The 26,494-nt window shown below is 48.7% G+C and overlaps 2 protein-coding genes and 1 long non-coding RNA gene across 4 annotated transcripts in view; 2 read left to right on the top strand and 1 right to left on the bottom strand.

Moving 5' to 3' along the window:
- The window catches only part of LSP1 (lymphocyte specific protein 1), a 51,814-nt gene extending 42,720 nt beyond the window's left edge, over positions 1 to 9,094 (top strand). For both annotated transcript variants that reach the window (XM_074884745.1, XM_074884747.1), the window contains exon 11: positions 7,700 to 9,094. The gene's annotated coding sequence lies outside the window, so the exon portion shown is untranslated. The remainder of the gene's footprint in view (positions 1 to 7,699) is intronic.
- PRR33 (proline rich 33) lies at positions 1,818 to 18,845 on the bottom strand. Its single transcript, XM_074884744.1, has 3 exons — positions 18,721 to 18,845; positions 12,951 to 13,086; positions 1,818 to 3,590 (listed from the first exon to the last, which is right to left on the bottom strand). The coding sequence occupies exons 2-3, from the start codon at positions 12,969 to 12,971 to the stop codon at positions 1,950 to 1,952; spliced, it is 1,662 nt and encodes a 553-aa protein (XP_074740845.1). The 5' UTR covers positions 12,972 to 13,086; positions 18,721 to 18,845; the 3' UTR covers positions 1,818 to 1,949.
- A 1,024-nt stretch (positions 18,846 to 19,869) lies between these two features.
- LOC141950189 (uncharacterized) lies at positions 19,870 to 26,240 on the top strand. The gene is made up of 3 exons (XR_012630935.1): positions 19,870 to 20,035; positions 25,031 to 25,065; positions 26,227 to 26,240. It is a non-coding gene; the product is annotated as an uncharacterized LOC141950189 (long non-coding RNA).
- Positions 26,241 to 26,494: the final 254 nt, after the last annotated feature.

Here is a 26,494-nt window from a genome sequence, read left to right as displayed (position 1 = left end):
ATCCCTGTGCAGTGGGGCTGGGTTGTGGACGCAGCCTGGTGGGAAGCCCAGCAGATGCAAAAGTTGATGGTTTGTTCTGGGTGGTTGTTCTCACTGCAGGACAAAGTGGATTAAAGCACAGTTGCTTCTGGAACCATCTTCTCTGGCCAGATTCAGTTAGTCTCCCAAGTGTAATCAGTATTGGCTGTTCTGCTTCATGCTAATGCTGTGCATTTTGTGAATGCAGACTGTTGTGCATAGGCATCCATCTAGCTGTGCTACAGCAAGGTGCCATTTTATGGCTGTCTGGTAAGGTCATCTTTATCTGCATTAGGCGTTCGACATGTATTACACTGCACTCTGATTTCTGATTTTGTGTTGTTGCGTGGATCTTTCTTTACAGTCTTCTCTTGCAGCATGTTGAATTATCCTGCAGAGGCTTACCTGGGATCCATTTGTGATTACTGGTGCACTTCCAACCTACCTCTTTTCAGTTTTTTTGTGCAAAACTGGGGGGTTGGAGAAATCCAAACTTTAGATACTTGTGTTATTCTTCCTTCTCTTTTTTTTTTTTCCTTAGAAAAGGGAAGGGGTTACAAAACAGAGAGGGTAAGACAAGCAAAGTGAAAACTTCAGTGAAGGTTTGATAACTGAGCTCTTGTTATAGCATCATCACAAAATTGGAAGATTTCAAAAGAGCAGAAGGGGCTCTTCAGTTTGTTTCTAAGTCTGTTTGCAGTTTGGCTTGTGGAAATTTTGATCAGCTCCATATCCTCTGCACATGAAGAGAATGTAAAGAGCTGTGTATCAAGTTTCCTATTTGGACTAAACATAGCAATCCTATATTAGCTGTGTAGGAACATCCCAGCATATGACAAAGTCCCTTCTGAAACAGAAATAGCTGATCTCCAGCTTTTATGCTTATAAGCCTGGTATCGATGGAGATGTAAAGGGTGACTGTAATGCTGGAAAGCGCAGTTGTCTCTGGATGGACAGAGTTGGGGATTTTGTTTTAAATACCCTTTTTTTTCAGGACATCAGGCACCAGTAGGTATGCATCTATCATGATGTTCACCCTGAAAATGAGACTACTGCAGTTAGCAGACCCCACCCCCCTGCTGCCAAACCAGCACCTGATTAAATACACAGAATTGGATACCCACATGCTGAAGCAGGCTCTTGTTGATTATCATGAAAACACCAGCCCCCAGCTGTACTTAAGAAAGCCTGGTAAAATACATAACAGAACTTGATTACTGCAGCAGAGTTAGTCTTCTGTTAACTGTGATTTAGTAGACTGACCTAGGAGGATGTCAAATGATGATACCCATTTTTCAGGCAGGGAACCACTATGTGAGAGCAGGATGGATATATTATGCTGTTTCTTGTCTGTGCCTCGGGTGAAAGGACGAGTTTCCACCTTGTTCCCAGCAAATGGGTGTGGGGTGCACTGTTAGTGCAGAAGCTAAAGAGATGATGTGTACTCTCTTTGAGTTCAGTTTCTAAGACTTCCTAGGGGAGATGTGGAGCAACCCAGATTCTTTCATATTGTCTCCTCTACAACTGCTTCTGTTTCTAGTATTTATCTTGGACTTTAATAAACACAATAAAATAAATTCAGATCCATCACCTTCCTCTAAACTGGGCTTTTTCTACAGGCAATTTGTCCTCTTCGCTGTGTGCCTTCCCTCTCTTCCCCATGTCACTGCATACAGTGCTTGTTGGCTCTTTTAAAAGCAAGTGTATGTTTGTTTTCCTGGCTCCTGACCAGTGGATGTGGTATGTTTAAGCTTATATATGGAGAGTAACCCTTAAACCCACAGCATGAGGCTGCTGGCTTGCAGGGGTTTTATTTAATTTTATTTTTTCCTTACACTTGGCTCTGGGCAGTAAACCTAGTCATAGGTGCTCTCTTGCTTGGTGCCCTGTAGGAACCTCCAGAGATGTGGGCCTGGTGGCGCAGCCTGGCTTCAGTTGACTGACCATCCTGATGCCATTCTGTTAAAGCTCTTGGTGTGCTCCTCAGCCACTTTGGGTCTAAACCGGCTCACCTCAAACGCAGTGGTGATCTTTGTCATGGGTTTGGCAGCCAGTTCCTTCAGTTTCCGTGCGTCAAAGCGTGGCTTACATAGAAAGATGGGTAAGCGGCGGGGTGGAAAGATGCTTTCTTCCTTCCGCAGCTTCTTCTCTTCTGCTTGCTGCTTCCTCTCCTTGGTGACTGTCATCTGGTATAAAATAGCATCCCACAACCTTGTGGCCCTTGATTTAAACAGCCTGTGGTCTTGACTGATGATTGCTTGAGAGCTGTCCTTCTCCTTGCTCCCTTCCTCCTGTACCAACTTTTCTGGCTCGGGCTCTGGAAAGTTGGGTGCTTCTGGTTGCACCATCAAGTGCTTCTTGAGGCGATGCCAGCCACTGGCATTGGCTCCAGGAGGTCTTTCTTCTCCTGATGATAGTGCTGGCTCAGCTTTGAGAGGAGGGCTGGTGTTTGGTAAACTGGGGGTCAACTGAGGTTCAATGACATGTTCTGCCTTGGTGTCCGTAGAGGTGGCGCCAGTACTGTTAGCTTGTTTGGGGGTTGCTGTCACTGGGTATGCTTGCCTTGAGGGAGTGCTGGGTGTTGATGGTTTTAGGATGTCACCATCTTGCTTGGGTAATTCAGGAGCACTCTCTGATCCAGATATTTCAGTGTCACTTCCATGGGTCACAGGCTTATCAGTGTGGGCATTGGGGGTGCTGGGTTTGGGTGAAGGGACCTTGACGGGCTCTTCAGTAGGAGCAGACCTGGGAGCTTCATTAGGAGGCTCTGCCTCTGCAACAGAAAGGACAGGAGGCTCCAGTGCAGGAGCTGTGGCCTCGCTGTCATTGAGCGGCGTGGGTATCTGCCCTGGAGATGGTTCGGAGCGGCTTGATTCAGGTGCTGGTGATGAAGGCCTTTTGTCTTCATGGCTTATGGTTCCTTGGGTCTGATTTGATGTGGGCATCTTAGCCCTGGGTGGCTTGACACTGTGGAAATAAGTATGTACCTTGGTGACAAAGGAAACCTCTGGTGCCCTTTCTTTACTGGGTGCGCTGGAAGGAGGAGGCTGGGGGAAAACTGATATTGAAGGGTTGTGTGGAGAGGGAAGGTTGGTGTCTGTGCCTTCAGGCTTCTGTGGAGTCTCAGGAGCTCCTGGCTTGTGTAGCAGGGGTGTGGCTGAGGAGGTCGTGAGCACGAGGTGTTCAGCAATGCGCCTCTGCTCGGTGACCTTCAGTGTGAAAGGCTTGCCCTTTCGGAAAGGGGAGGGGACGCGGTGGGTGATGGGCTTGATGGAGAGGCGGGTTGGGAGGCTAGCAGAGGGGGGTGCTGTGGTTTCGGGGGTCTCTGCTGGGGGAGCGGTCTCATTGTGCTCTAGGTCAGAGCTGGCCTCATTCACGGGTGAGAGGCTGGACCGAAAGGACTTGGCTTGCTCTGAAGCTAGGATGGCGTTCTTCTTGGCTGCCTTCTTCAGCAGCCGCTGGAGCCTCAGGTTGTCCTTCCCGGGCTTTGGTAGGGTGGGAGGGGGAGAAAGGTGGTGGTGGATGGGAGCAGGCTGGATGGAGGATGATACTGTTATCAGCATTGTCATCTCCTGGAAGAAAACACAAAGCTTAGAGTTGTTGTGGGTTTAGCCCTGGGGTAGACTCAGAAACATTCATACATAAGGCCTCCTCTTCCTCTCTCCAAAAGCTAAGAGTATGGAGGCAGTACTGTGTGAGAAGAGCATCAGTCTTGGTTTCCTTGGTCTCCCAAGGTACCCTCAGCCAGTCTTGAAGGTGGCATGGCAGGGCAAGAGGTGTACTGGGGGGAAGCTGTATTGCCAAACCTGGAGCCCTTCTGCTCCTGACGTTAGTGCAAAATCCAGTGAGAGCTCTTTGGGACCCCAGACATTCGTGTCTTGGCAAGTCCTAACGAGATTTGGAAGAAAATGTCAAGAGAAACAGAGCGGGTCTGAAATTTTGAAGCTTTGAAACATTCTCCAGAGGCACAAATCAGGAGTGTTTCATGGCTTTCCAAATTCCAGTTATTAATACTCTGATACAATGTTATGTACAGCAGAACAGCCATAAATTACATGTGTCATTTGAGTCAAAGTCAACAGTGGCCTTGATTGATTTCAGCTGGCAGAAAGACATCCCTGTGAAATGCAGGACTTTAAAAAAGCTGCGTTTATGTGGTGAGAAAGTGCTTTGTCACAACACTAACTTTGACTGGTCTTTCCTTGCTGCATCAAGCACAGCGGCAACCTTCTCCTTCTGCACTCAATTTAAGATAAAACCTTGTTTTCTCTTTCCTTGGGGAGCATTGCCCCTGCCCTGCCTGTATCACTCATTCTTCAGTGAAACAGAAATGGGTTGTGGTCTGGGTCAGGTCTTATCCCCATTGGCAATTGCAGCTGGACCGCCTTTAGCCAACACTGTGCTACTCCTTGGGGGGGATGCATATCTGCTTTTCTGGCTCTCTGCTGCTAACTCATCACCATCTCCTTTTCTTTCTGGTGAGCACCGCTCAGATTTCCTGCACAGTGGAGCTAAGGATCCGTGTTGGGGATAGAAAGATAAAACTAGTCTCAGTTCTCTTCTTTCTCTTCCTGAGCAAGGCTGGCAAACACCAAACACTCAGCTTCTGACCTGCAATGACTCTTTGGCAGCTCCCAGAAAGAAATCTGACTCTATCCTGGCTCTCACTCAGCACAGAGTTGCTGAGTTTTGCTATGAATTGAGGCATAAATCATTGAGCCCCTTAATCCTCAATGCTGGATGCAACTGAGCATCCTGAATCGAGGAAGAGCAGGTGGGTGATGTCCAGGTTGCCCAGAGGGGCTATTGCATGTGCTCTGCTCAGTTCCTGGTGGCTCCCAGCCTGTACTGGTTAGTGTGGGTGTGTAGCATGATACTTACTGTGCGGGAAAACTATCCCGAATAAAACTCTCAAAAAGCCAGAACAGCTATTTATGCTTGAGTGCCCAGTGTTGCCTTTGGGCTTGCAGTGCTGCTGTCAGCACTGGGTTGGGAAGCTGATCTGTACCAAACAAGCAGGCGGTGTATCTGCCAAAACTGGTTGTTGGTGGGGTGAAGAAGGATGACTCTTCTTTTGCTGCTGCACTTTTTTTTTAAAAAAAATCAAAGCACAGAAGAAGTGGCATGTGGGGCACAAAGCCTTCAAGGTCAAGCCCTCGCTGCAGTGGGCAAGCTGTCTTCCAGAGCAGAGGCTGTGGTGGGCAGAGTCTGGGCCGTGTCTAGCAAGTGGTGCACTGCTACCAGCTGATTTCCTCAGTACAGGAAAGACATGGACCTGTTGGAGCAAGTCCAGAGGAGGCCACAAAAATGAGAGGGATGGAACCCCTCTCCTGTGAGGAAAGGCTGAGAGAGTTGGGCTTGTTCAGCCTGGAGAGGAGAAGGCTCCAGAGAGACCTTACAGTGGCCTTTCAGTATATAAGGGGGGGCTTATAAGAAAGGTGGGCAGACTTTTTAGTAGGGCTTGTTGTGATAGGATGACAAGGAGTAATGGTTTTAAACTAAAAGAGGGTAGATTCAGAGGAAGGGATTTTTTATGGTAAGGGTGGTGAAACACAGGTTGCCCAGAGAGGCAGTAGATGCCCCATCCCTGGAAACATTTGAGGTTAGGCTGGACAGGGCTCTAAGCAACCTAATGTAGTTGATGTCCCTGCTTTTTTGCAGGGTGGGTTGGACTAGATGACCTTTAAAGGTCCCTTCCAACCCAAACTATTCTATGATTCTATTATTTCAGCTACAGGCATGAGAAACCTCCTGCTGTTTCGGCGAGGGGGCTTGGAGGGGATTTGTGCCAGCTGGGGGTGACAACTGTTGGGCATTCCCAGTGGCTTATCAGCTTCATGCCTTAGGCACAAGGTTGGGATTAGGACTTGCTCTGTTCCAAGAGCTACTCTTAAAAATAAGTCTGTGCTGGCCTGAAAAAAGGCTGATAACCCATTCCTTCATCATATACCTTCTCTCCTCCCCAACCTCATGGATATTCTAGATTCTTCTGGGTCAGAAAGCCAAAATACCTCCGTTGGAGAAGTGCGTACTTGCTTTTGTGCAACGCTACTCTGGTTCTGTTTGCACAGGAATCGGTAACTGCTTGTGTGATTCTTATCTGCTGCAAGGTGAGCTACTATATGCATCTGATGTTAGGATTGATTGTGGAATGATTTCATCTGCTCCTGTTTAATGTGGTCACATGGACAGTCTTTATTACAAGATGAGCTATGGTCTAGCAGCTCTGGTAAACCATAATTATAAGGTTGACCTGCTTCAGCCGTGTGTTGGGAATACTAAAGAGGTAGGACAGTGACTTTCCCAACTACTGATCAGCTCTTCAAGTGTTTTCCTTGTACTACAGACTGCTGCACCCCAGAAAAATGCAGTTTTCTGTATGGGTCAGAGCAGAATCTTGCCTGGCACTTGCTGCAAAATGCCAGATGCTATTGAGGAGGGCCTGGGGGTTCTTGAAGTGGGAAGTTTAGATACAATCTGCATGCACTGGGAAAACCTTCCCTCTGTTCCCAAAGTTAGAGGCTGATTTGTGCCCTCTAACATCAAGATTTGTGGTCTTATACAATAGTCTATGCTCTTAAAATCACTCTTCCTACTATCTCAGCATCCCATCTGACTTGAAACTTGCTGTGCTGTGGGTCTTGGAGACCTTGTGGGTGGTAACTTCCATGGCATGTGACTGTGCTGGAGTCTGTGTGTTTGACTAGTGAGGCAGATAGATGCTAAGAGGCAGCAAAGGGAAATTAGCTCTTAATTTATTTGCCTTCCCTGTCATGCTTGGCTTTGTTTGATGAGTCTGCTTCAGAGCTTTGTGTGCTCAGGAGAAATTCTGCAACAAGCAAGATTTGTGAGTGTCTTCCCCCTTGCTGTGTAATGAAGCAAAAGGAAAGGGACAGATGGACTTGCTTTATTGCCAGCGGAAAGGCCAGGGCTGAAAACCCAGGAACAACAGGGAAAATACTGCCTGAGAAACTTCTGTGGGTTTGTGATAAGCTGGAAGGAAAATGAGCTAGAAGCTGAGTCAAGAGGCTTTCAAAGGGTTAAGTTTCCTTGCTGCTGATTGAGTGCCCATGGGTGGAGGGGAGGTCACCCCACTCTTGGACCCCAACTGTTCTCCTGAACTCTGCTCCATCTGCAATCAACCCCAAACTGGGAATGGTGGGGCCAGTGTCAGCATGGAGGAGTCATTTATCATGCAATGGAAAAGTCATTTGTGTGCTGGAGTCCCTCGGCCGCACCAGCTGTCGTGCGTGGAGCAGATCGAGAATTGCAGGAACCCGATACCGCCGCAGATGGTCCCAAATGGAGAGCTGTGGCTGCCGGGGGTGTAGGAACACGCTCTCCCCTTTAGTGGCTTTCTCAGACTTGGAAGGAAACCTGCTAATCTCCTCCTTCTCGGGAGGAGAGGGCTGGGCAGGAGCACATCCTTCCCTCTGCCTGGGCAGCCATGACCTCTGCCGGGTGGGCAGCCCTCGGCAGCTCCTCTGCCACGGGCGTGCAGCGTGGTTGACTGTCCTGCAGTGCTGAAGCTTTATGGGCTGATTCACAGGGCTTTGTGAAATGGGGGAGGGGGAAAACCACCTGTAATTGCTAGATGAAATGCAGCCTCTGTACAGCCCCGGGTATCGCTTGTGGCAGGCCAAACGGTGTGCATAAACTTGTTGTTTTTCTTGTCTTGCAGCTGAGCTTGGTCCTGGCTTGATGCAACCCTCAATGCCACTATTTCCTCTGCTGCACAGAAGATAACTGAAGGATGTTTCTCTTCTACTGCCCAATGTCAGTCTGCTTTGGTACAGCCTGACTCCTCTCGGGGTGTGAGCAATACCCCACGCTGCCTCCGGTTGGATGACAGGAACTAGATCAGCTGGCAAAACCCATCCCTGTTTTAACCTTCTATGTGACTCTTTGGCTTTTTTTTTTTTTAATCTGGCTCTGCTATGGAGATGGGAGGCTGTGGCTCTGCTCCCTCTCTCCCTCTTTTTTTTTTTTTTTTTTTTCCCCTCAAGTGTTGGAAGAGAGGGATCTTCTGCCCTGCTGAGCTGGCAGGGCTTTTGCTACATGATGAAGAATTTCTACTTTTGTGCTCTTGGTGGCTGGGTGGTGGGAGAGAGGGAGCTCAACAGAAACCCAGTAAAAGAATCAGTGTTTGAAAGGAGGGCAATGGGCAGATCCTGAGCATGAGGAGACTGCAGGAACCACTCGTCACCCTGTTGGTGCCAGCTGTGGGTAAAGTCTTCCCCCTGTTTACAATGCAGCCTCTGTCCCTCTACAACATCTGCTTTGAGGGACTTCCATCTACTGGTCTCTGTGTACATCAAACCACATTCAACTTAGTCCTGTTTTTTCCTTTAGTTCCCAGATCATCCTTTAATCACAGTTACATACCCATGCCAAAATGTTCCTGCCACTTTTCTGTCTCGACAGTGGCAATAGCAGCTTTGTTTCAAATAGCTGCTGCCTTCCTCTCCCTGTCTAACATGGATTGGAGGTCTCGTTTCCCAGGTGAGGAGTGCTGACCACTGGTGGCATCTCCCTTCTCTGGGAAAGGGATTTGCTTGTTCTCTAACCTGTGGGCTCCAGTGCCAATGGTTGAAACACTTCTTCTGAATGTCAGAGGTGGTGGGCACGTTGATAACATGCCTGCTACGCTCCTGGAGGAGGACAGGCTATCTGGGAAATGGCTGCTGCTCTTATGCTGGAAGCCGCCTTGGTGAAGGGGCATCCTAGTGAGTTGTCTGGGGAGGTCAGGGCTTGCTGTGAACATGGGCAAACCGAGCCCCTAAAGAGTGGCACTCTGGCCTTGGGCCTGAGGTCTGTTAATCACCTCCCAGGGTTGTTTCTGAACTCTCCCATGTCTTCATACTTCATGGTGTTAGCATGTCTCCTATCCCCTCTTTAAAGTCTTATTCCTACCCTCTTCCCATGTCAACATAATTTTGCAACTTTTTTCTACCCTTCTGGAGGAGAGGGCAGCTTCTTTCTCCTCCTGCATCAGTGTGCTTTCTGCTTAAATTTACTGCGTCCTGGATTTTTTTTTTTTGTAAGCATTTAATAAAATTTGAGGAAGATGTTGTAACAGTGGCAACTCTGAGGATTTTGTTGATATAGGAGTTCCTGCAGCAAAGCTGTTTCTAAGACCTTGCAACTCTCTGAGCAAAAAGTGGAGGAGAGGAAACATCAGACTAAGTGACAAGAAGAAAAGGAGCTTGATGTATACAGGAAAAGGGCTTTTTGGGTGCCTGCCCTATTTAGGAGATCAGTGTCATCCTGCTGCATTCTTCACTGTTATTGGGGGTAATTGACTGTAAAATGGGAATGAGTGGTATTTGGGTGAGATGGAGCAGCATGCAGAAGACCTCCCATGGAGTGACCAGCTCCTAGCACAGAGCTTAGCTCCCCAACTAATAGACCTGAACAATGTCACAGGCTTCAACCAAAATCACTGGTGATGTCAGCTATGAAAAAAAAAAAAAAAAAAATCCTCTATAGCCTGCTTGTACAGTTTAGATGAGGTCAATATAGCTGTCTGTACAGGAACCCAGCACTTTAATGAGCTGACTACCCTATCTGGAGCCATCTAATGAGAAATCTTTTTATGGAGGTGACCTTCCAAGTAATAACATTTCTATGGTGTAGAGACAGCAAATAGTTTGTGCTATGCTTATGTATGCTTTCCTAAAGTTTTAGGAAGAGGAAGGTTCTCAGATATTACTACTTGCTGTCATCTTTCTGCGTATTGGTGCCCTTGCTTCAGCTCCTCCTGGAGGTGGGAATTCAAGGAGTCTGTGTTCCTCAGAGAGCCCTGGGGAGCATGGGTGCCATCTGGCCACATCCTCCTCCTTTCAGCCCTTCCTCTGCCATGCTGGGATTTTCAAGCGAGGCCAGAGCAGTAGCAATGGGGTGTATAGGGATGTCCTGGCTTGAGGTGAAAGCAGCACTACTGTGCCCTTGCCTGAGTGCAAACTGGTTGCACCAATTTGTTTCAACTCTGTTCTGTAGCTGGATGGTGGAAAGGATGACCGGAAACTTCTGTTGCTATTCCTGTGTCCTGCCAGCTTAGGCAGTGCAGAAAAGGCCCTAAAGGCTGCTTGTGTGTAATTCCTTCTCTAAGAAGGGTTAATTTGCAGGGCATATTTTCCCCACTTAAAGCCTGTGTGGACCTTGATGTGGTTTCAACAGAAAAAACTGCAGTAATTCAGGTTCTGGTTGCAGTGCAGAAGTGAGCAGGTTATGTGGAAACTTTCTGGTGAGACAAGGGAGCTGTAGTGGTGGTGAGGAACCAGGGAAAGACCTGGCTTGGAGCAGATCTATGTAGCTCTTTATGAGGTACCTATAACTGCCAGGGGAAATTTTTCCACAATTAAATTAACTTTATGAGGTGCTGTTTCTCCTCCCAAAGTAACATGGTGTGCACATGGTGGTGGGAGTGGCAGTAGGGTTACCAGAATGGTGAAAGAGCCCCCCAAAAAGGGGATGCTGCAGCCCAGGTGCTCTGGATGTGCTTCTTGGGCAATGCTAAGAGGGGATGAAGACTCACTTCTCCCCTCAGCAGCAAGCACAGGTCATTGGGGGTGATTTTTGTTTCTCACTTCAGAAGAAAATGTGGCATCTGTGAAGTGCTTCTGCTCATCTCTCACTAAAATGAAAAGCTCCTGCAGGTGAATTTGCTGTGGAGAAACCACTGTGTGGTGGTGAAGTTATGCTGCAACTTTTGCAAAGCCAGCCTGCTACCTGCTCTCCTGCACGTGTCTGCATGTCGCTGGGACCTCTGCTCTCCTAGGGATGTGGCCAGCGCTCCTGGGGACTCATCCTGCTCCTGTGAGTAAAGGAGAGTAGGCTGTGCCTCTCTATAGCAGTTACTGGTTTGGTCTTACTCAGTAGCTGACTGCTCCATACCTTTCTCACGTTAATTTTTCACAACATTGTATTTTTTGCAGCATTAGCATCTCTGAGGTTTTTGTCGTAAGACCTTAGCTCTATCTTTTCTTGGGACTGTTGCATTTTGAGCGCAACAAGGACAAACTGAGGCATTGAGTGAGTCTTTCTTGCAGGATTAAGCTTGCCCTCAAAGAGGAGAAGAGCGATGCTTTCCTGGTCCCTGTATCCCAGGTTTGGCTGCCTGTGTTCCCCATGCTGCCATGCTATCCCAAATTACCATCCCCTTGGCAGGTCAGTGGTGCCCAAAGAGAGGGGCTGGAACCCCTGTGGTGCTCTGACCTTGAGGCGCACCTCAAGGTGTTGCTTCTCTCCAATTTCTTCTTTCCCCGTCCTGTCTGTTTAGATTATGCAGAAGGAGAACATTCTTTTATACAGCATCTACTAATAAATAAATCTGTGGGGGCTACAGTAATACTAAAGCGTGCTGCTTGTCTTTCTGTAGCAGGCTTCAGGACTGCTTTTTTTTTTTCCATCGAGGTTTAACAGATGATTCTACACGAGCATATGTGAGATGGGATTGAAAAACCTGGTCCAGGACCATTGCAATGCCTGTTTCCTGCAGGCCATAAACCAGCCTTATTTAAACTTGGGGAAAACTTAGCTGATGGAAAACTCAAGTCTGTTTTGAATGTTACATCTTTATATAGCACCTCTCAAGACCGGGGGCTAGACTTCATCTGGTTCTCTTTCCAGGTATAAAATAATAATAGGTTCATTTTTATGACCATCCTTATGTATATGTGCTGGCTAATTAAAAGATCTCTGCTCAACCCTTGCTTGCAGCTCTGCACTGGGCCTCCAGCAAGGTGGTGGACACAAGAGTCCAGAGTTTCCAAATGACTTTGTTCCTTGAAATGTGTCTGCAGTTTCTGCTCTTTGAAGGAAAGGTCAGACTCAGAGACATCTGGGCCTGAATGTCAGAGCTTCCCCTCCCGCCACCACCACCTTAGGGAAGGAAAATAAACAAGCTCAAAGAGCAGGGTGGCTATAAATAAGGAGGTGGCAGCTGATATGCTGCTGAACAAGGCTCTGAGGTTGGTGTATTGGTAACTCTTGCCAGCTCAACACACTTTCCCTAATGAACACACTTTCTCTAGTGCTGCATGATATATATATATAGTGTATATATATATTTTAAAGCAGGTAAAGAATGCATCTGACACTGACAAGAAGTGCAACTGGATCTTGCATTTGCTTCCAAAGATCCTGATAATGAGAGAGACCACAGGCAATTTCTCTGATTTTTGCACTGGGTCCCCTGAGGGTTTTGGCTGCAGTGGAACAATTTGATTTAGATCCACAAATTTCAGAAAGGTGCTTAATCTCTTTATGATAACTCTAAGTAATAGTGGTTTAGCAATGCTAAAGACATGTACTCTTCATCCTTCAAATAACTAGGAAAAAAATGTCATGGGCTTGGGGCTTTTGAGGGTGATGGGAAGAACAGAGGGGGAGGCTGAAGCAAAGTAAGGGGAAAATATCATAGGGTTTTATATGAGCAAGCACTTTAAAGCACGAAAGCAGCAAATTGCAGGTGTGATTACTGAATGAGAGGTGCTTGGTTGGGTAGGTAGTCCTTCCCCAAGTTTGTGGAGAGGCTGTGGGTTGTTGCTGTGAGCACCTCTGCTCATCTCCTGCCTTGCTTATCTCCTCTGGGCACAGCCCAAAACAGCAGCTCCCGGGCACTGGTCCTGGCTCCCATCCTGCTGCTCAGCCTTCAACCTCACTGCCTGACTGTCTCGTCCTTTTAGGTGTAAATAGCCTGAGGATGAGACCCTGGAATGGTCCAGCCTGATCCCTTATCTTCAGAGAGACATCTAGCCTAGATCTAGGATGTCCAAGGAGAGGATCTCCTGAATTCCACAAGGATTGCACCTTAAATGTCTAAAGCAGATGGAGCAAGCACACCTCCCAAAGCAAACAGCTGAGTGATGGAGCAACCACAAAAATCAGGAATCAATATGAACTGAAGAAAGATGAAATTCAGTACTTACTGATGTGTAATTTGTTTCCATCTGCAATCACTCACATATTGGGTGCATTGTGTTACTTGGTTCGGTTTACAAAATTAACAGGTCATTGTTCCTTCAAGATCATTTCGGGTGCTGTTTTCTTAGGATTTTTAGAGCCCTGTTGGTAAGATCAAAACATCAGATGGAAAAGAGTATTTACAGTAGCCAGTAAGTACAAGAGGTTTCTCAAAAATAGATAGACTTCCTTTTGAAAGCATGAAAAGTTCCAATCACCTAAAATTAGCGTGAAGAAGGGCTATCAAGTAACACCATTGCATGCTCTCAACTTTGCCCCTGCAAAGTTCAGCATCTAAAGTACAGGAGAGTTGAAGGGCAGATGATGGTGATCTTGCCAGGACAGATATTCTAGCAGAGTAGCTCCAGGCAATGAAACCAGCTGGAGGCTTTTCAAGTTTGCTGGTCAGATTTACTGTTTAGCAAAAGTCAGGGTTGCAAAATGCAAATTTGGAGCTGTGCTTTGGTTGTTACCGTCCCTGGAGAGGAAGAGCGCAAATTCAGGCTCTGTCTCTGCTTGTTCCTGGCAAGGGACATGCTGTATGCAGAGGGTGCAAGCGCAGAAAATGCTGCACTGGGAGCAAAGGGGGTTTGGAGTTGATTGGGTTGGTGAATTTTGGTTGGGGGTTTGTGTGCAGTTTGACTTGAAGATCAGGGCTGAGACTGCTCAAGTGAGCTGGTAAGGATGGCACCAATATCTGCGTTTGCCCTGGCTGAACGTGTGAGTGGCCCAAATGCCATGCAGTTATTTACTGCCCCTTGGCCCCAGGGCATTTCATCCCCCTTTCCAGCTGTCATCCCAGTTTGGGCTTTGCTTTTTCACAGCCTTTCAGGAGCCTTTTAGTGTGGGTGTCAAGGCAGCTGGTAGGTTAAACGTGCTCACAGGGAAATGGGGGCATGTGAGAGCAGTTTCTCTGGAGGTCTAAAAAGCAGCTTTACACCCGGGTTAAGCTTGGTCTGTTCCATCTGGCTTTTGAAATGCTGGTGAGCTATGCCAGAAAGTCAACTGTGAAGGCAAATTCTTGCTGCTTCTCCAGTACCACCCTGCTAAGCCTTGTTGCTCACTGACCCTGTCTCTAATGTATCTCTAATCTGACTTTGAGTCACTCTGTCGTGGATCAAGGTAGCAAAGCATTTCCCACATCCATCAGAGCTGTGGCCAGTCTCATGGAAGGGATGCAGATGCTGGTATTTTCAGGTTGGTGTCAGAGGTGAGCTCTCTATTTGCTTTCTCCCTCTCTGCCTCCCTGATGACTGATGAGATCACGCCTAAGATCTGCAGGACATTCTGCTCCTTAAAGCAGGATTGTGGGGTAGGTGCTCAATCCTTCATGCAAATACCCTAATGCAGTTAATTCCTCTCTGACTGATGACTTCAACGTCTCAAAACTGCCATTGTCATTTAGGAGTGCTAGTGACTTTGTGTGTCTCCAACACTGAAAATGTTGCTGGGAAAATAAACAGACAATAACCATCGGAGCCAACCCAACTGGAAACTTAGGAAAAAATCCATTATGAATAAGAAAATTTCAACAGAATTTAAAAATGCCCAAGGACATGTTGTACCCTGCTCTGCCACTGTCACCACTGAAACCACACCAGCCTAATGAGTGTATTTGCAGCATGAACTGTATGAATGACGCACAAGGCTGGCTTATGTCTGCATCTGATGCTGAAGTAGGAGGCGTTCAGATCCCTCCCTATTTCTTATGCAAAGATGTAGAGTTTCTGCTCTTACAGGCTAAGAGGGGATAAGACGGGGGCAGATTTTCCTGCTGACCAAGTTTCACAAAAGGGATGACACACTAGAGCCCTCCACAGTCCTCCATATGCGAGAACAACACTATCAGGAAGGTGGATGGAGGCGTACCTAGGTAATCTGGTCGTTAATAAGAGAAAGCTTGTTTGTTACCCTTTATTCTCCTTTTTATGCCCCTGAACCTTTGAGATGTCATGAAACCACCATCAGGAGAAGGTGTTGGCACCCCAAAGTTCCCCAGCCACCCTCCAGGATTCAGGTAGGTGAACCCAGAACCTGGCGATTACTTGCTCTCCCCTGTATCTGAGCGGCTGCCGCAAGAGGTGCGTGGCAAGCACTGCACCAGGTCTCTTGTAGCTGCAGGAGGAAGAGACAACTGAGGACTGAGATCCCAAGCCCAAATGCCAAGTGGTGGTATTAGAGGAGCCAGGGAGGATGCGTGGTCTTTGCTTGGCCTGTTTGAGTTGTGTTTCAGATTCTTCAGGTTCCCGTCATCGCCAGTAAAATGGCAGTGGTCTGCTGATACTTAAATAGAGGAGCTGATTTTAAAGTTTAAGGCTATTCTGATCTCTGCTTGACAGGCTGCATAAAACAGGTCATTGGATTTTACCCAGGAACAGAAAATAATTATATATATAGTCTGTCCTTTCTCTGAGAGTACTTACTTAGTCATTATCTGATCTGCCTTTTTATTGGCAGCTACTTCAATTAAGTTGGGAAGAGTGTTTCAGTGAACACAGGGCATCTACTCTAACCTTGAACTGCTGATTAAACCCCACTGCAGAACCCCTTTCTCTGGGGTGGGATAAAGAGAAGAAAGTGGGGGGTGGAACTGGATAAGAATTTACTTTTCTTTCCCAAATGGCTTTTGCGATTCCCATTTCCCACCTGCTCTGAATCATGCTAAAAGGTTTATATCTGAGTGTGACAAAACAGGAAAATACATCCCCACCCTCCCCCAGTCAGCTTAATCAACACCTTCTCCTGGATAACTTCAAGTGTTTCAGTGCTGATGTCTGTGTAAGTGGACAAACATGCCAAAACCAGAATAGCTGTATCATACAAAAAAATCCAAAGAAAGCATTCAAATATGACTTTGGGGCAAAGGGGGGGTGGGGTGGTGGATAAAAGAAACATTCAGGCTGTGAGTGATGGAATGACTTAAGTAACACGTATTTTCCTTGCAAATAAATTCATTTTGGATAACTTAACCATTTTTGGATGACAGAAGGTGTCAGTGAAAGTTCCTCTGTAGCTCTAGCATGAAAGTGTAAGTGCAGTCATTGCCAAGTTTGGGTGAGGAAGGACCTCTGGAGGTTTTCTGGCCCAACTTGTAGGCCAAAGCAGAATTGGTTTCAGTATTAGATCAATTTGCTCAGTGTTGGTCAGTAGTTGGTGAATAAGGAATAGGTACTGTTTCATTTCAGGAGTTAGATCTCTCCTGCGTTGCGAAAGAGCACCTGTTTTATGGGAAGAGTGTAGCTGATTTTATTTACAAACTCTGTAGTCTTCAACAAACGTGAAGCTGCAGGTTCAGACTTCAAGGGCTGTAGAGGTTTTCAGATGCACTTTCCAGCACTTTTTCAGCCTGCTGGCTGAGCATCATCCAGCTGTAGGAGGCAGTGATCCATGGAAATTCTGCCCCCTGACTGGTGTGCAATGAGCACGGGAGGTGAGGGTATAAAAAAAGAAGACAAGCATTTGGCCAAAGTACCCACCTTTATGCAATTTGTAAAATTATCAGGGCTAATGAGTGTGCACTCTGTTTCAAAGCATCTCTCCCCTGAGTGCGCTGGCTGCTTCAATAGGTCAGCCAACAGCCAGAAAAGATGAGAAGGGCTGATTACAGCTCTGCTGCGAGTGGCCCTGCTATGCTGTATATTCCTGTGGCCCATCTCAAATAACCAGTCTGGGTGCTCCTACCTACCCAAAAGAAATGCGATATTGGGGTAGGTTACCTAGTGGGAACCTCTCTAGATCTCTTCCCCAGCCTCTAGTTCCTATTCAGGGAGGAACACTGCTCTGCTGTATCCTCTCCCAGGTGGAGATGCCATCGCTGTAAAAGCATGCCAGGCTCTGGCCTGAGGTCAGCAGGCAGCTGGGCTTTATGCAGTTTGAGACACGGGTTCATGTCTGTGACCTGTACGTGTGCTCTCTTTGGCCTTGGTGCTGTCTCCTAACCCAGCAGCTGGTGAGAGGGGCTTCTCCAAAGACAGCTGCTCGCGGCACCCTGCCTAACACAATCTGATAGCTTTTGGTAGAAATGTGGCCGCAGCCAGGATCATCTCTCCCTCATCTGGTCCATGCGACCAGTAGGGAGCACGAGGTAGTTGGTGGTGGTTTGCTCGCTCTCTAGGCTGGCGTGGCTGTACTGCAGCAGCTCAAAGGCAAGTCCAAGTACACCTTGCTGCTGATGCAGGGAGAAGAGATGATGTCAAGACAGCAAAAAACATATCCTAAAGCAGAACAATCTACAGTAAAGAGGCAAAGCTGATGATGAAAACATCACAGGCTGTGAATGAAACTGCTGTGCGATGGCATCAAGAGGTGAAATAAGGACTAGATGTAGGGTATGTGTGAAAAGCACAGGGTGTGCAGCTAAGGCATGAAACAAATATTGGAGAGGATTATAGTTAAGTTCCAAAGCACTGCCAACAAAGAGAAGAAAGGGCAAACATAAAATGGGCTGTGGGGAATGAGCCTCAGTTGTGAACCAGATGACAGTGGAGCAGACAGGGTGTGCATCAGATAAACCCTCCTTCCAGAGGGATGGAGCAGATCCCCTCAGTCCTGTGGGAAGAGGGAACTGGATTGTGCTGGGACTGGAAATGAGATGCATGGCACGGACATAAGCACAGCCCGTAGGGTGCACAGATGCCCTGTGGGCCATGCTCACTGGGGCTGGTGATGGGGAAGACGGAGCATGGACATGATGCATAATGTGAAGATGGACATTGTCTGGAGCAGTTGCCTAATATGTCCAGATCAGAAACTGAGCTGAGCGCAGGTGCCTGTGTACAGGAGCTAAGGGGATCCTGGAGGCAGCTCATCTATTTGAAAATAGAGCTGCAGCAGGTAGAAATGTCTAGTTACCTGTCCCTCCCGCAGCCTGCATCAATGTCACATTTGTCAGGATGCTTAGAGGGAAATTTGAGTGATGTGGAGCGCTTCCCTGCTGCTGGTGCACAAGCAGCACCGCTCTGGCAGAGGCTGCACAACCCTGCAAGATGCTCACGTTGCTCCTGCCAACCGCCTGACAGCAAATGGGCCAGACAGGACCCTGGTAGCATTCAGCCTCACATCTGCTGAGAACGACCCTGGTGTAAGCCCAGGTTTTGCACGCGCTTGTACGCACACACTTTCTTTTTAACTGATTGATCCAATCCTTGGTGTGGGAGAACTGAGTCGCAATGCTCCGCCAGCAGCAGGGGCAGTCTGTAACTGGCAGGCAGGCAAAGGAGGCTGGTGAATACCATTGGCAAACTGGGTCCACCGTGAGCATAAAAGGAGAAACAGCTGGGGGACTCCCTTCCCATACATCCCCACCCTGCTGCCAGTTTGGGCAAATACAGTATTACTTGGAGACGTGCCTGGCTGGTGGAGCGCCTGAGGAAAACGAGCCAGTGGAAGATGGCAAAAATGCTTGATGGTGCCGAAAACACAGCGTGAAAGCTGGTTTGCTGCGTTAGTGCTTTCAGCAGAGCTGGGGAGGGGACGTGGAAGCCATGATACCAGGTCCAGCCGTGCGTCCCCATGCAGGTGCCACTCGCCTCGGCAGTGCAGGGTGCCCACCCCAGCTCCCCCCACAAACTCCTGGCTGAAGCCAGGGTGCTGAGGATGGATGCACTGTCCCCTTCCCACCCGACAAGTAACAAAAGCATTGGCTCAAGCTGGGTTGCAGGAGGGAGGTGAGGGGATAAGCTGCTGGACAGCTGGAGAATACAAGCTGGAGAGGGGATTTTTGCTCGTGCATGTTACCTGGTGAATGGGAGGCTGCAGCGCTGTGCTCCCACTCCACGGCTTTAAAAGGTCGTCTACATCCTCAGTTGGGGACCCTTTCCTGCAAGTGGCAGGGAAAGAGTGGGCAGGAATCAATCTGTGACCCAGGCCAAAAATATCGCCTGCCCTGCAGCTCCTAAAGTTTTTCTCTGCTCCTACAGGCTGGGCGAAAGGGGGTGCTGGAGCTGCCAGGCACAGTGGAGGATACGCTCTGCATCGCCAGGGAGCCCTGCCAAGGGGAGAGGGGTGAGAGGGAGGGCGTGGGGAGCTGAAGCCTGTGAGGTTTAGTGAAGTGGAAACCATGAGCCAGAGGGTTGTGCAAGGCACTGCAATCCTCTGCCGGCACAGCCATGCAACTGGGGAGGGTGCTTGGGCAGCAAAACCCTTCTGGGTGGCTAGAGGATTCCAGGTGGGGTCCAGCCATCTGGGGTTTGCCCTAAGATGTCCTTACTTAAATAATGTTTCTGTATCGTGCTAAGAACGTCTTTGAGTGCGGCTTGAGGTCAGACAAGCTCTCTTGCTGTGTTCCTGCTCCCTTGTGTTTTGCCCCAGGTCTCCTCAAGCCCTGACGTGTGGCAGAGCCCTGGTAGTCTTAGTGAGAGGTGGGTGCATGCTGCACACCAGCCATGCACAAACACACACCTGACACATGTGCTACGTGCTTCTGACTTCTCACATGCCCTGGGACTGCTCGTTTCAAAGACCGTGGGAGGGTAGAGGGTCCCCAAGCCTTCCGCAGGCTCCAACCCTGCAGCTCAACCAAAGCCATTTACACGTAGAGGGGCAGCAGGGCAGAGCCCCTGCCCAGCCAGGAGAGCGGAGGCTGCTGCTAGTGTTGAGATTGCACGAGCAATCAACCAGGTTTTAAGCAGTGATCATGCACCACATTGCTGCAGGGACCCCACACTCTGTTTCTGAGGTGCCTTTGCCTCAGATACCCCTCTTTAAGCTTGCCTGCCTGGTGGGGCTGTAAATATAGAAACAATCCCCAGAGGGTTTTTTTTTCCAAACATGTCCCTCCCATCTTAGCATCATCTGTGCAATTCTTCCAGCTGCTCCTATACATGGTATGACCTTTTTTTTCCCCCTTCCCTTGCTTCCCCTTCCATCCCCCCACCCCGCCCCGTCCCCGCTCCCTTCCCTGCCCAGCGCAGGGAGTCTAGGGCCAATCGGCTCCTCCAGACGATCAAATGTCACTATAAGTTGAGAGCTGCATCACCTTGGGACGCTCGCAGATCCCAGCCTGCCCGTCCCCTTCGGCAGGGAGCTCGGCGCTTCTCTCCGCTCCTCCGAGGTAAGCAGGAGCCCCGGCGAGGGATGCTGCTGGGGGGTAAAAACACAGAGGGGTTGAGCCTTAGTTTGAATGGAGAAGCATCAGGGGAGGGTTGGGGTCCACAGGATCTGGGAGCCAGCCCAGAATCCTAAGGAAAAGGCACTTTTCCTTCCTGGCTTTGGTTGGGCATCACAGGAGGTTCATGTCACCGGCAGAGATTTGGTTGCTCTGAACTCTCAAGGATCAGTGGTGGGAGAAAAGACCCTGCCAAAACCAAGGCGTGGGGCTGTGAATGAAGTGAAAAACTCCCTCCAGCAGCGGGAGGGAAGTGCCGACCTTCCCTCTCCTGTCACCCAGAGAAAGGGATGGCTGAGGTGGGAGGGATGAAGGGCAGGACCATTAGGGAGCTGCTGGCAGGCGAGGTGGGGTGTGGGGCTAGACAGAGACCTGAGAAACACGAATGTGGTTATGGAAAACTGCCCCCTCCTATGGAAAAGAAGAAAATTGGGAGAGAAACTCCCTGTGTGCATGGGTGGACAGGAGGAGGGGGATAAGTTCAGAGCAGTGATGGCATGCTCCCTATATGTATGGCTTCAGACCCCTGTGTTTGGCTGGCCTGACCAGTGTGGGTGACCCCTCAGTGTGGGGCATCTCCCCCACCAGCCTGCAGCTACCCTGGGGCAGAGCTCCTTGCTGATGGGGTGGGGGGAATCCTGGAAAGGCAGGAGTGTCACCAGCATAGGTGGATCTGATGCCAGCGATTTGGGTGGGAGCCGTGGCGCTGGTGTGGGGGAGCTCCAGAGAGGCCACAGGTGATTGCTGGGGCAGGCAGCCATCCCTCATGGGTGCGAGACCAGGGAAAAGCCAGGGGATTTAAGCTAAGCATGGTCACTGTCTTTTAGTTCTCTGTCTCAGCCTTGTTGTTCCTAGCAAACTCCAAGCAGGGATCAGACAGATCATATCACCCTGAAGCCAAGGATAAAGGGCACATTCTGGGGCAGGGAATCAGGATTTTACTATATGTCGGTGGAGTCTGCAGCAGTGCTTGGGTCCTGCTACCTTGTTTCAGCAGCAGCGCTGCGGTGGGTGCTTCTTTCTCCAGCCCTTCTCTCTTCTGGGAGAGAAACGCTTTAAAAGTACTGAGCAATTCAGAAACAAAGGGAGGAGGCAGAGGGACAGAAGAAATATGTATTAAAAAAAGTATACGTGTATACTTTTTATATAGGAAAGTATATCTATATTTATGTATTTAATAGATACATACAATACATATATTTTTATATATATATATGTACCTATATAAAAATAGATGCAGTGGGTTTGCAGCAGCTTCTGTTAGGAACGCGGGGCCATGTGGTGCTTGGTGGATCACACCCCTAGTCCTCGCCTGATAGCTGTCCCTGCCAGGTCCCACTGCCCGTGCCTGGCCACGTTTGTCCTGCTCCCTTTCCGTACGGCTCTTGCTACCTTGCCTCCCTTGTATGGCCTGGCTTGGGAGGGGATGACTGATGGGCAGGTTATTTCCAGGGATGGCCTGGAGGCGCAAGGCACCCCATTCCCCCTCCCGGGTGCATTCTCAGCTGCTAAGAGGCTTCTTGGGATGTGCTGGCTCTGCTCTTTCAGCCAAGGGCAGGAGCATTTGGGGCCAAAAGGGACGTGGCATTCCTGCCCACCTGGGGCTGAGGAGGGTCAGGGTATTTGTCCTTCCAGCCGTGACCCGCTTAGCTGGAACAAAATGCAGAAAATAACCTTTGCTTTCACCTTTAAGGGGTGGGAGCAGGCAGGAAGTTTTTGGTCTGGTGAAACTTTCCCATGTGTTTTCATTTCCTTCCAAATGGTGGGCAGTATTAACTAATTGATTTTATTACATCCTTAAACCTCAGTCAAGACCAGACCCCATTTTTCTGCCACTGTACAAACAAAACCTAGTTATTGCCTTAAGGTGCTAACAGCCTTAATCTTAGGCTGCATTTGCTGTGTGTAAAGTAATTTCCACCAAAGGGTAATCCTGAGCCAGCTGGAGACTTTCCATTGCCTTCAGCGAACTTAATCCTAACTGCAAAAAATACTGCTCTTAGCAGATTGCTTGCTTTATTGCCTTTTGGAGGTAAATATGGTTTGGTTTTGCTGGGTGCTTTGATGACAGAGTTAGCTATGTGGACAGCGCTGGGCATCAAAGAGCCTTTCTCATCTCGGGTGGCTGTTGCTGTGATGGTCTGTGTTTTGCCCCTGGCTTTGAGGGACCAGATGGCTTTTGAATGCCACGAAGTGCACAAGACACCTTGTTCTTCTTGAGGCTAGACCTTTTCGGCTTTCCAGCCAGGGCAGTGGCAGTCAGCGACAGCCTTAAATGCCAGCTCCTCCCGACAGAGCGGACAAACTTGGCTGAACACTTGGCCCTTGCAAGGCTGAAATCTATATCTCCCCCTGCACTTTTCTGTCCCCCCTGCCCTAGCCTGTGGGGTTTCTGTGTCTGGCTCATCTCTGCACAGAGTCTGCCAATGCACTTGTTATTAATTCATTTTATCCGGGGCCCAGAAACCCCCTCAGGGTTGGGGTCTTACGGTGTCAGGGAAGCTGGCGTTCTCGCTAGGCTTTTATAGCATGCGGACAGATGCCATGCAAAATCCCATTCGCATTTGCAGCGCTTGGATTAACAAATATGGAAGGGTGTAGGGGAACAGCCAATGTGACAACCCTCGGCAAGATGTCCTCAGAGCTAAATTGGAGACTAGATGAGCTCATTCCAATAACTGTTAATGGAAAGCCTGATTGCAAAGACTCCCGTTGACTTCAATTGCCTTGGAAAGAACAGCATGCGCTGCGTTACGTGCCTACCCTACACTGAACAGATGTTTGCTCTCTGTATGCATATGCAGGGCTCTCAAGCTGATTTCTTCTCCAGCATTGAGCAGTATTACTCCTCACCGGAGTGAGAGGGAAGAAGAGTTTAACCCAAAGCCCTTTAAAAGTCTTTTTTTTTACCTCCACCTTGGGAAGAAATCTGGGTTTATAAATTAAAGGCAGAATCCATGGGAGGATTGGCCATTGCCCTGAGTCTTTACAGATCGTGCATTTTGGAAGAAGCCAACACCTGGGCATCTGGCAGGTTCCCTCTATGGGCTTTTGCCAGGAGAAGCTCTGCTGTTCTGCTGCATAACCCAACATACTGTCAAGCATTATTACCAATAGCTTGAATCATTTTTGGAGGCTGAAATGAGATTGAAAACCTGCTAGCCACTGTGCAGATAGCAAGTGGAAGTCTTTATCCTGAAGATTTGATGATCTAGATTAAAAAAGACCAGAGGAGAGAGACCAGAGGTGTTGTAGCATCCAAGTAAGTAACAGAAGCAGCAGCAGAAATTGATGCAGCAGAAAATCCTTTTGGAGAGCTGAAATTCCTCCCAAACATGACATTTCTCCCAGACTTCTCCTGCCTGATGGGCTTAGAGTCCCCAGAGTACTGCTTGGGATGGCTGCTGCTCTTGAGGAGTGGGCAATCACAGCTACCAAGTCAAAAGCAGCCTGGGACCAAGAGATCACTGGAACTAAATCTCATGTGTCCTAGCAGTAGATCATCCTCCCATCCAACTACTCAGATCAGGTCATAACACAGCCATTGCTGGCACTACTTCCAGGACAATGCTGAATTTCAGAAAGAGGACAAATGAGGAACTAGAAGAAAAACTGCTGTCTGTTTATCGCTGCTTAGAACATGAGGGTTTTAAATCCTGTTGGTGTTAACGTGTGGTGCCTGGGGTCACTGCTGGGGAATGGAGAGAATCCCTTATAGGGCAGGGTTGGAGCCTATGGGATTACTGCCTTCCTCTGAAATAGAAAGCTGCTGAGCTGCAGTTGTTCCTTTTGAAGCTGTCAGCCCACCTGCTCCTTCAAGACGTCTCTCATATATCAGCTGAGTAATGAAGTCAGGAAAGTCATGGTTTGGGTTTCCCAGTGAGGAGGAGCCTGGCTTTCTAATTTAAGACTCACCATGGATTTGGAGGAGGCTTGGGGGGGGCCCTTCCCCGCCTCCTCAGGGCATCTGATGCTTTTAGGAGAGCCATAGTGTTGCACCGCTGCCATCACCGAACCTGGCGCAGCGTGCGATATCCTCGCGATGCTCCGCGAACAGCAGCGCCGCTCCCTCTGACTCCAGCTGAGGCTCCGATACACACATTTGCAGTCCAGCAAAGATCAGCAGAGTGGCCGTGTCCAGCCGTGGCACCTCCCCGGCTGCAGCTCTCTGGGGGGCAGTGGTCTGCACGCAGTCCTGACTTGGGCTGCGCAGAAGCGCAAGCCATGACAGTGCCGCGGATGGGCTCGTTTCTGCCCTGTAGCGCGAGGACTGGCTGCAATAAATACAACTGGTTATACTGATGTGAATTGCTTAACCAGGCATTTGGCCAGTTTTCATCTTAAACTAATCAACAGATAATTGTTCATTCATTCATCAGCTGTATAAACCAGACACACTTTCCAGTGCTGACAAGTAGTTATCTCTGGGAATATTGGTAGTTTCAGTTATTTTTTTTAGCTCTGACTAATGCTTTGGCACCTTCCCACTCGTGGTAGTGTAAAAAAAGGAAAAGTTTCTCTGATCTTGCTGGAGCGATGAAAATGTCAGATGGGTGCAAGAGGACACCCTGGCCTGCGTCCGTCTCCCTGAGCTCTGGAGGTTTTGTAACAAAGCCGGGTCCAGGTTTCCCCCCTGAGCCTGCCTGTGGAAAGCAGCTGAGTTGATGGGACATGTCTTTCCAGATGATCTTTTCCTCTTTCCCCCTCCTTCTTCTCTGACCTGGCTGCCAAAAGGCTGTGCTGCTCCCAAAAGGGCAGTGTTGGTGGGGGATTGGCTGCTGTGGGGGATTGGCTGCTGTGTGGGAAAGCAGGTGCCTGGCTTTTTTTGTCCTCAAATGTCAACCCATCTGCTCCTGCCTTTGCATTTTTAGGAAGTACACTCACTAATAACACCTTTTTTTTTTTTTTCTTTTTTTCCCCTTCTCTTTATCTTTTGTCTAGAAACTCGTTGCCAACATGTCTGATACCGAGGAAGTGTAAGTAGAGAGAAAGCTGCCTGCGTGTTCATCTGTTCAGCTTGGCTCCATGCAGCAGAGCAAGGGCATCCCCGTGGGGACAAGGGACTGGGTGCCGCTCTGTGCACAGCCCAAAGACCCCGAGGCAGTGGGGAAGGGACTTTGAGTGTCAAAGGGTCCATCAAAGTTCACCTCACACCCTCTCTGTCCAACACAGGAGGTCCTCCAAACACCTCCCCCCAGGTCAGCCTGTCTGCGGTGCTCGCGGCACTACACCTGGAGCAGGGGGAATAAAACACACAGTGTAGTGGAGGAGCTACTTTCTGCCCTGGTTTAACAAATCTAGAGTAATATAACCAAACCCAACAGGGTCATTTGACATTTATGCATCAGGAAGTACAGAGGGGAGATTTAAGGCAATCGTGGGATCAGAAGCAGCATGGATAGACCTGCAGTGGGCACTCAGCCCCCTTCTCTGCTACAAGGCAGGCTCAGCTCAACCTGTGTCATTTTGTCCAGCCTGCTCTTAAAAATTTTTTTCCAAAGATGGGACTTGGCACCTTTTTCAGGCAATCACTAACTAACACGTCCCTCATTTAGGGACTGGCCTCAGGGCTGCTCTGGGGTTTGGGTTTCATGCAAGGTGATGGTAGAGCAGGAGAAACTGGCAAGTGGGGGCAAGGAATGGGAACAGACCAGGAGACTGATGTTGCTACAGCCACGGGATAAAGATTGAGCAGCATCTGGTTTATGCCAAATTTTTATTAGACATCCCTAGGGTTCAGGGAGCCCGTAGCACATCTGGGTTAGTGTAGCACATCTGGCTGGCTTGCCTGGCACACTGCGGCTGAGGTCTGGCTTCACCAGCCCCTGCACAGCGTTCATGTGTGGGTATCATGTTATAGCCCTGTGGTGGTAGGATTATGATTATTCCTTGATATGGATCCATACACACCTTCAGAACCAGGAACACTGTCTAAAATAAAACCCAAACCCAGTCACTTTACTACTCTTAAAATCAGATGGATCCTGGAAGAGCAGAAGGAGAATGGGGGAAAGAAGAAATAACAGACTTCAAATAGCTGCATTGGGTTGCTTCAGTATATGGTTTAAAGCTTGGCGATAATATGGAGTGGGAGAAATATTTATCTAGTTTCAATAACTTTTTTTCCTCTCTCACAGGGATCAAGGAGAGGGTAAGCCTTAAATCTGTCTCTAATTGCTTCCATGCAAGCCTGAAGCATTCGCTGGCCGTGTCCGTCTTCTCCTTTCTGCCCATTGTTGAGATTTTAACAAAAAGTGCCGGTACAGTTAGACAAATCTGAGGTTCCTTTTTTTGTGTGTCTGCCTGTCTGACTATCACCAGCTTCTGGTGATTTTACACCACTTGTAGCACTCCGGCTGTCTTTGTGCTGCGGGCAGCCCTTGGGGTTTCAGCCCCACGCTGATG

Source organism: Strix uralensis, chromosome 15 (genome assembly GCF_047716275.1).
Source record: "Strix uralensis isolate ZFMK-TIS-50842 chromosome 15, bStrUra1, whole genome shotgun sequence".
Classification (NCBI taxonomy): Eukaryota; Metazoa; Chordata; class Aves; order Strigiformes; family Strigidae; genus Strix; species Strix uralensis.
Note: the sequence above shows the minus strand (reverse complement) of the source record. Positions and strands in the feature narration are given on the sequence as shown.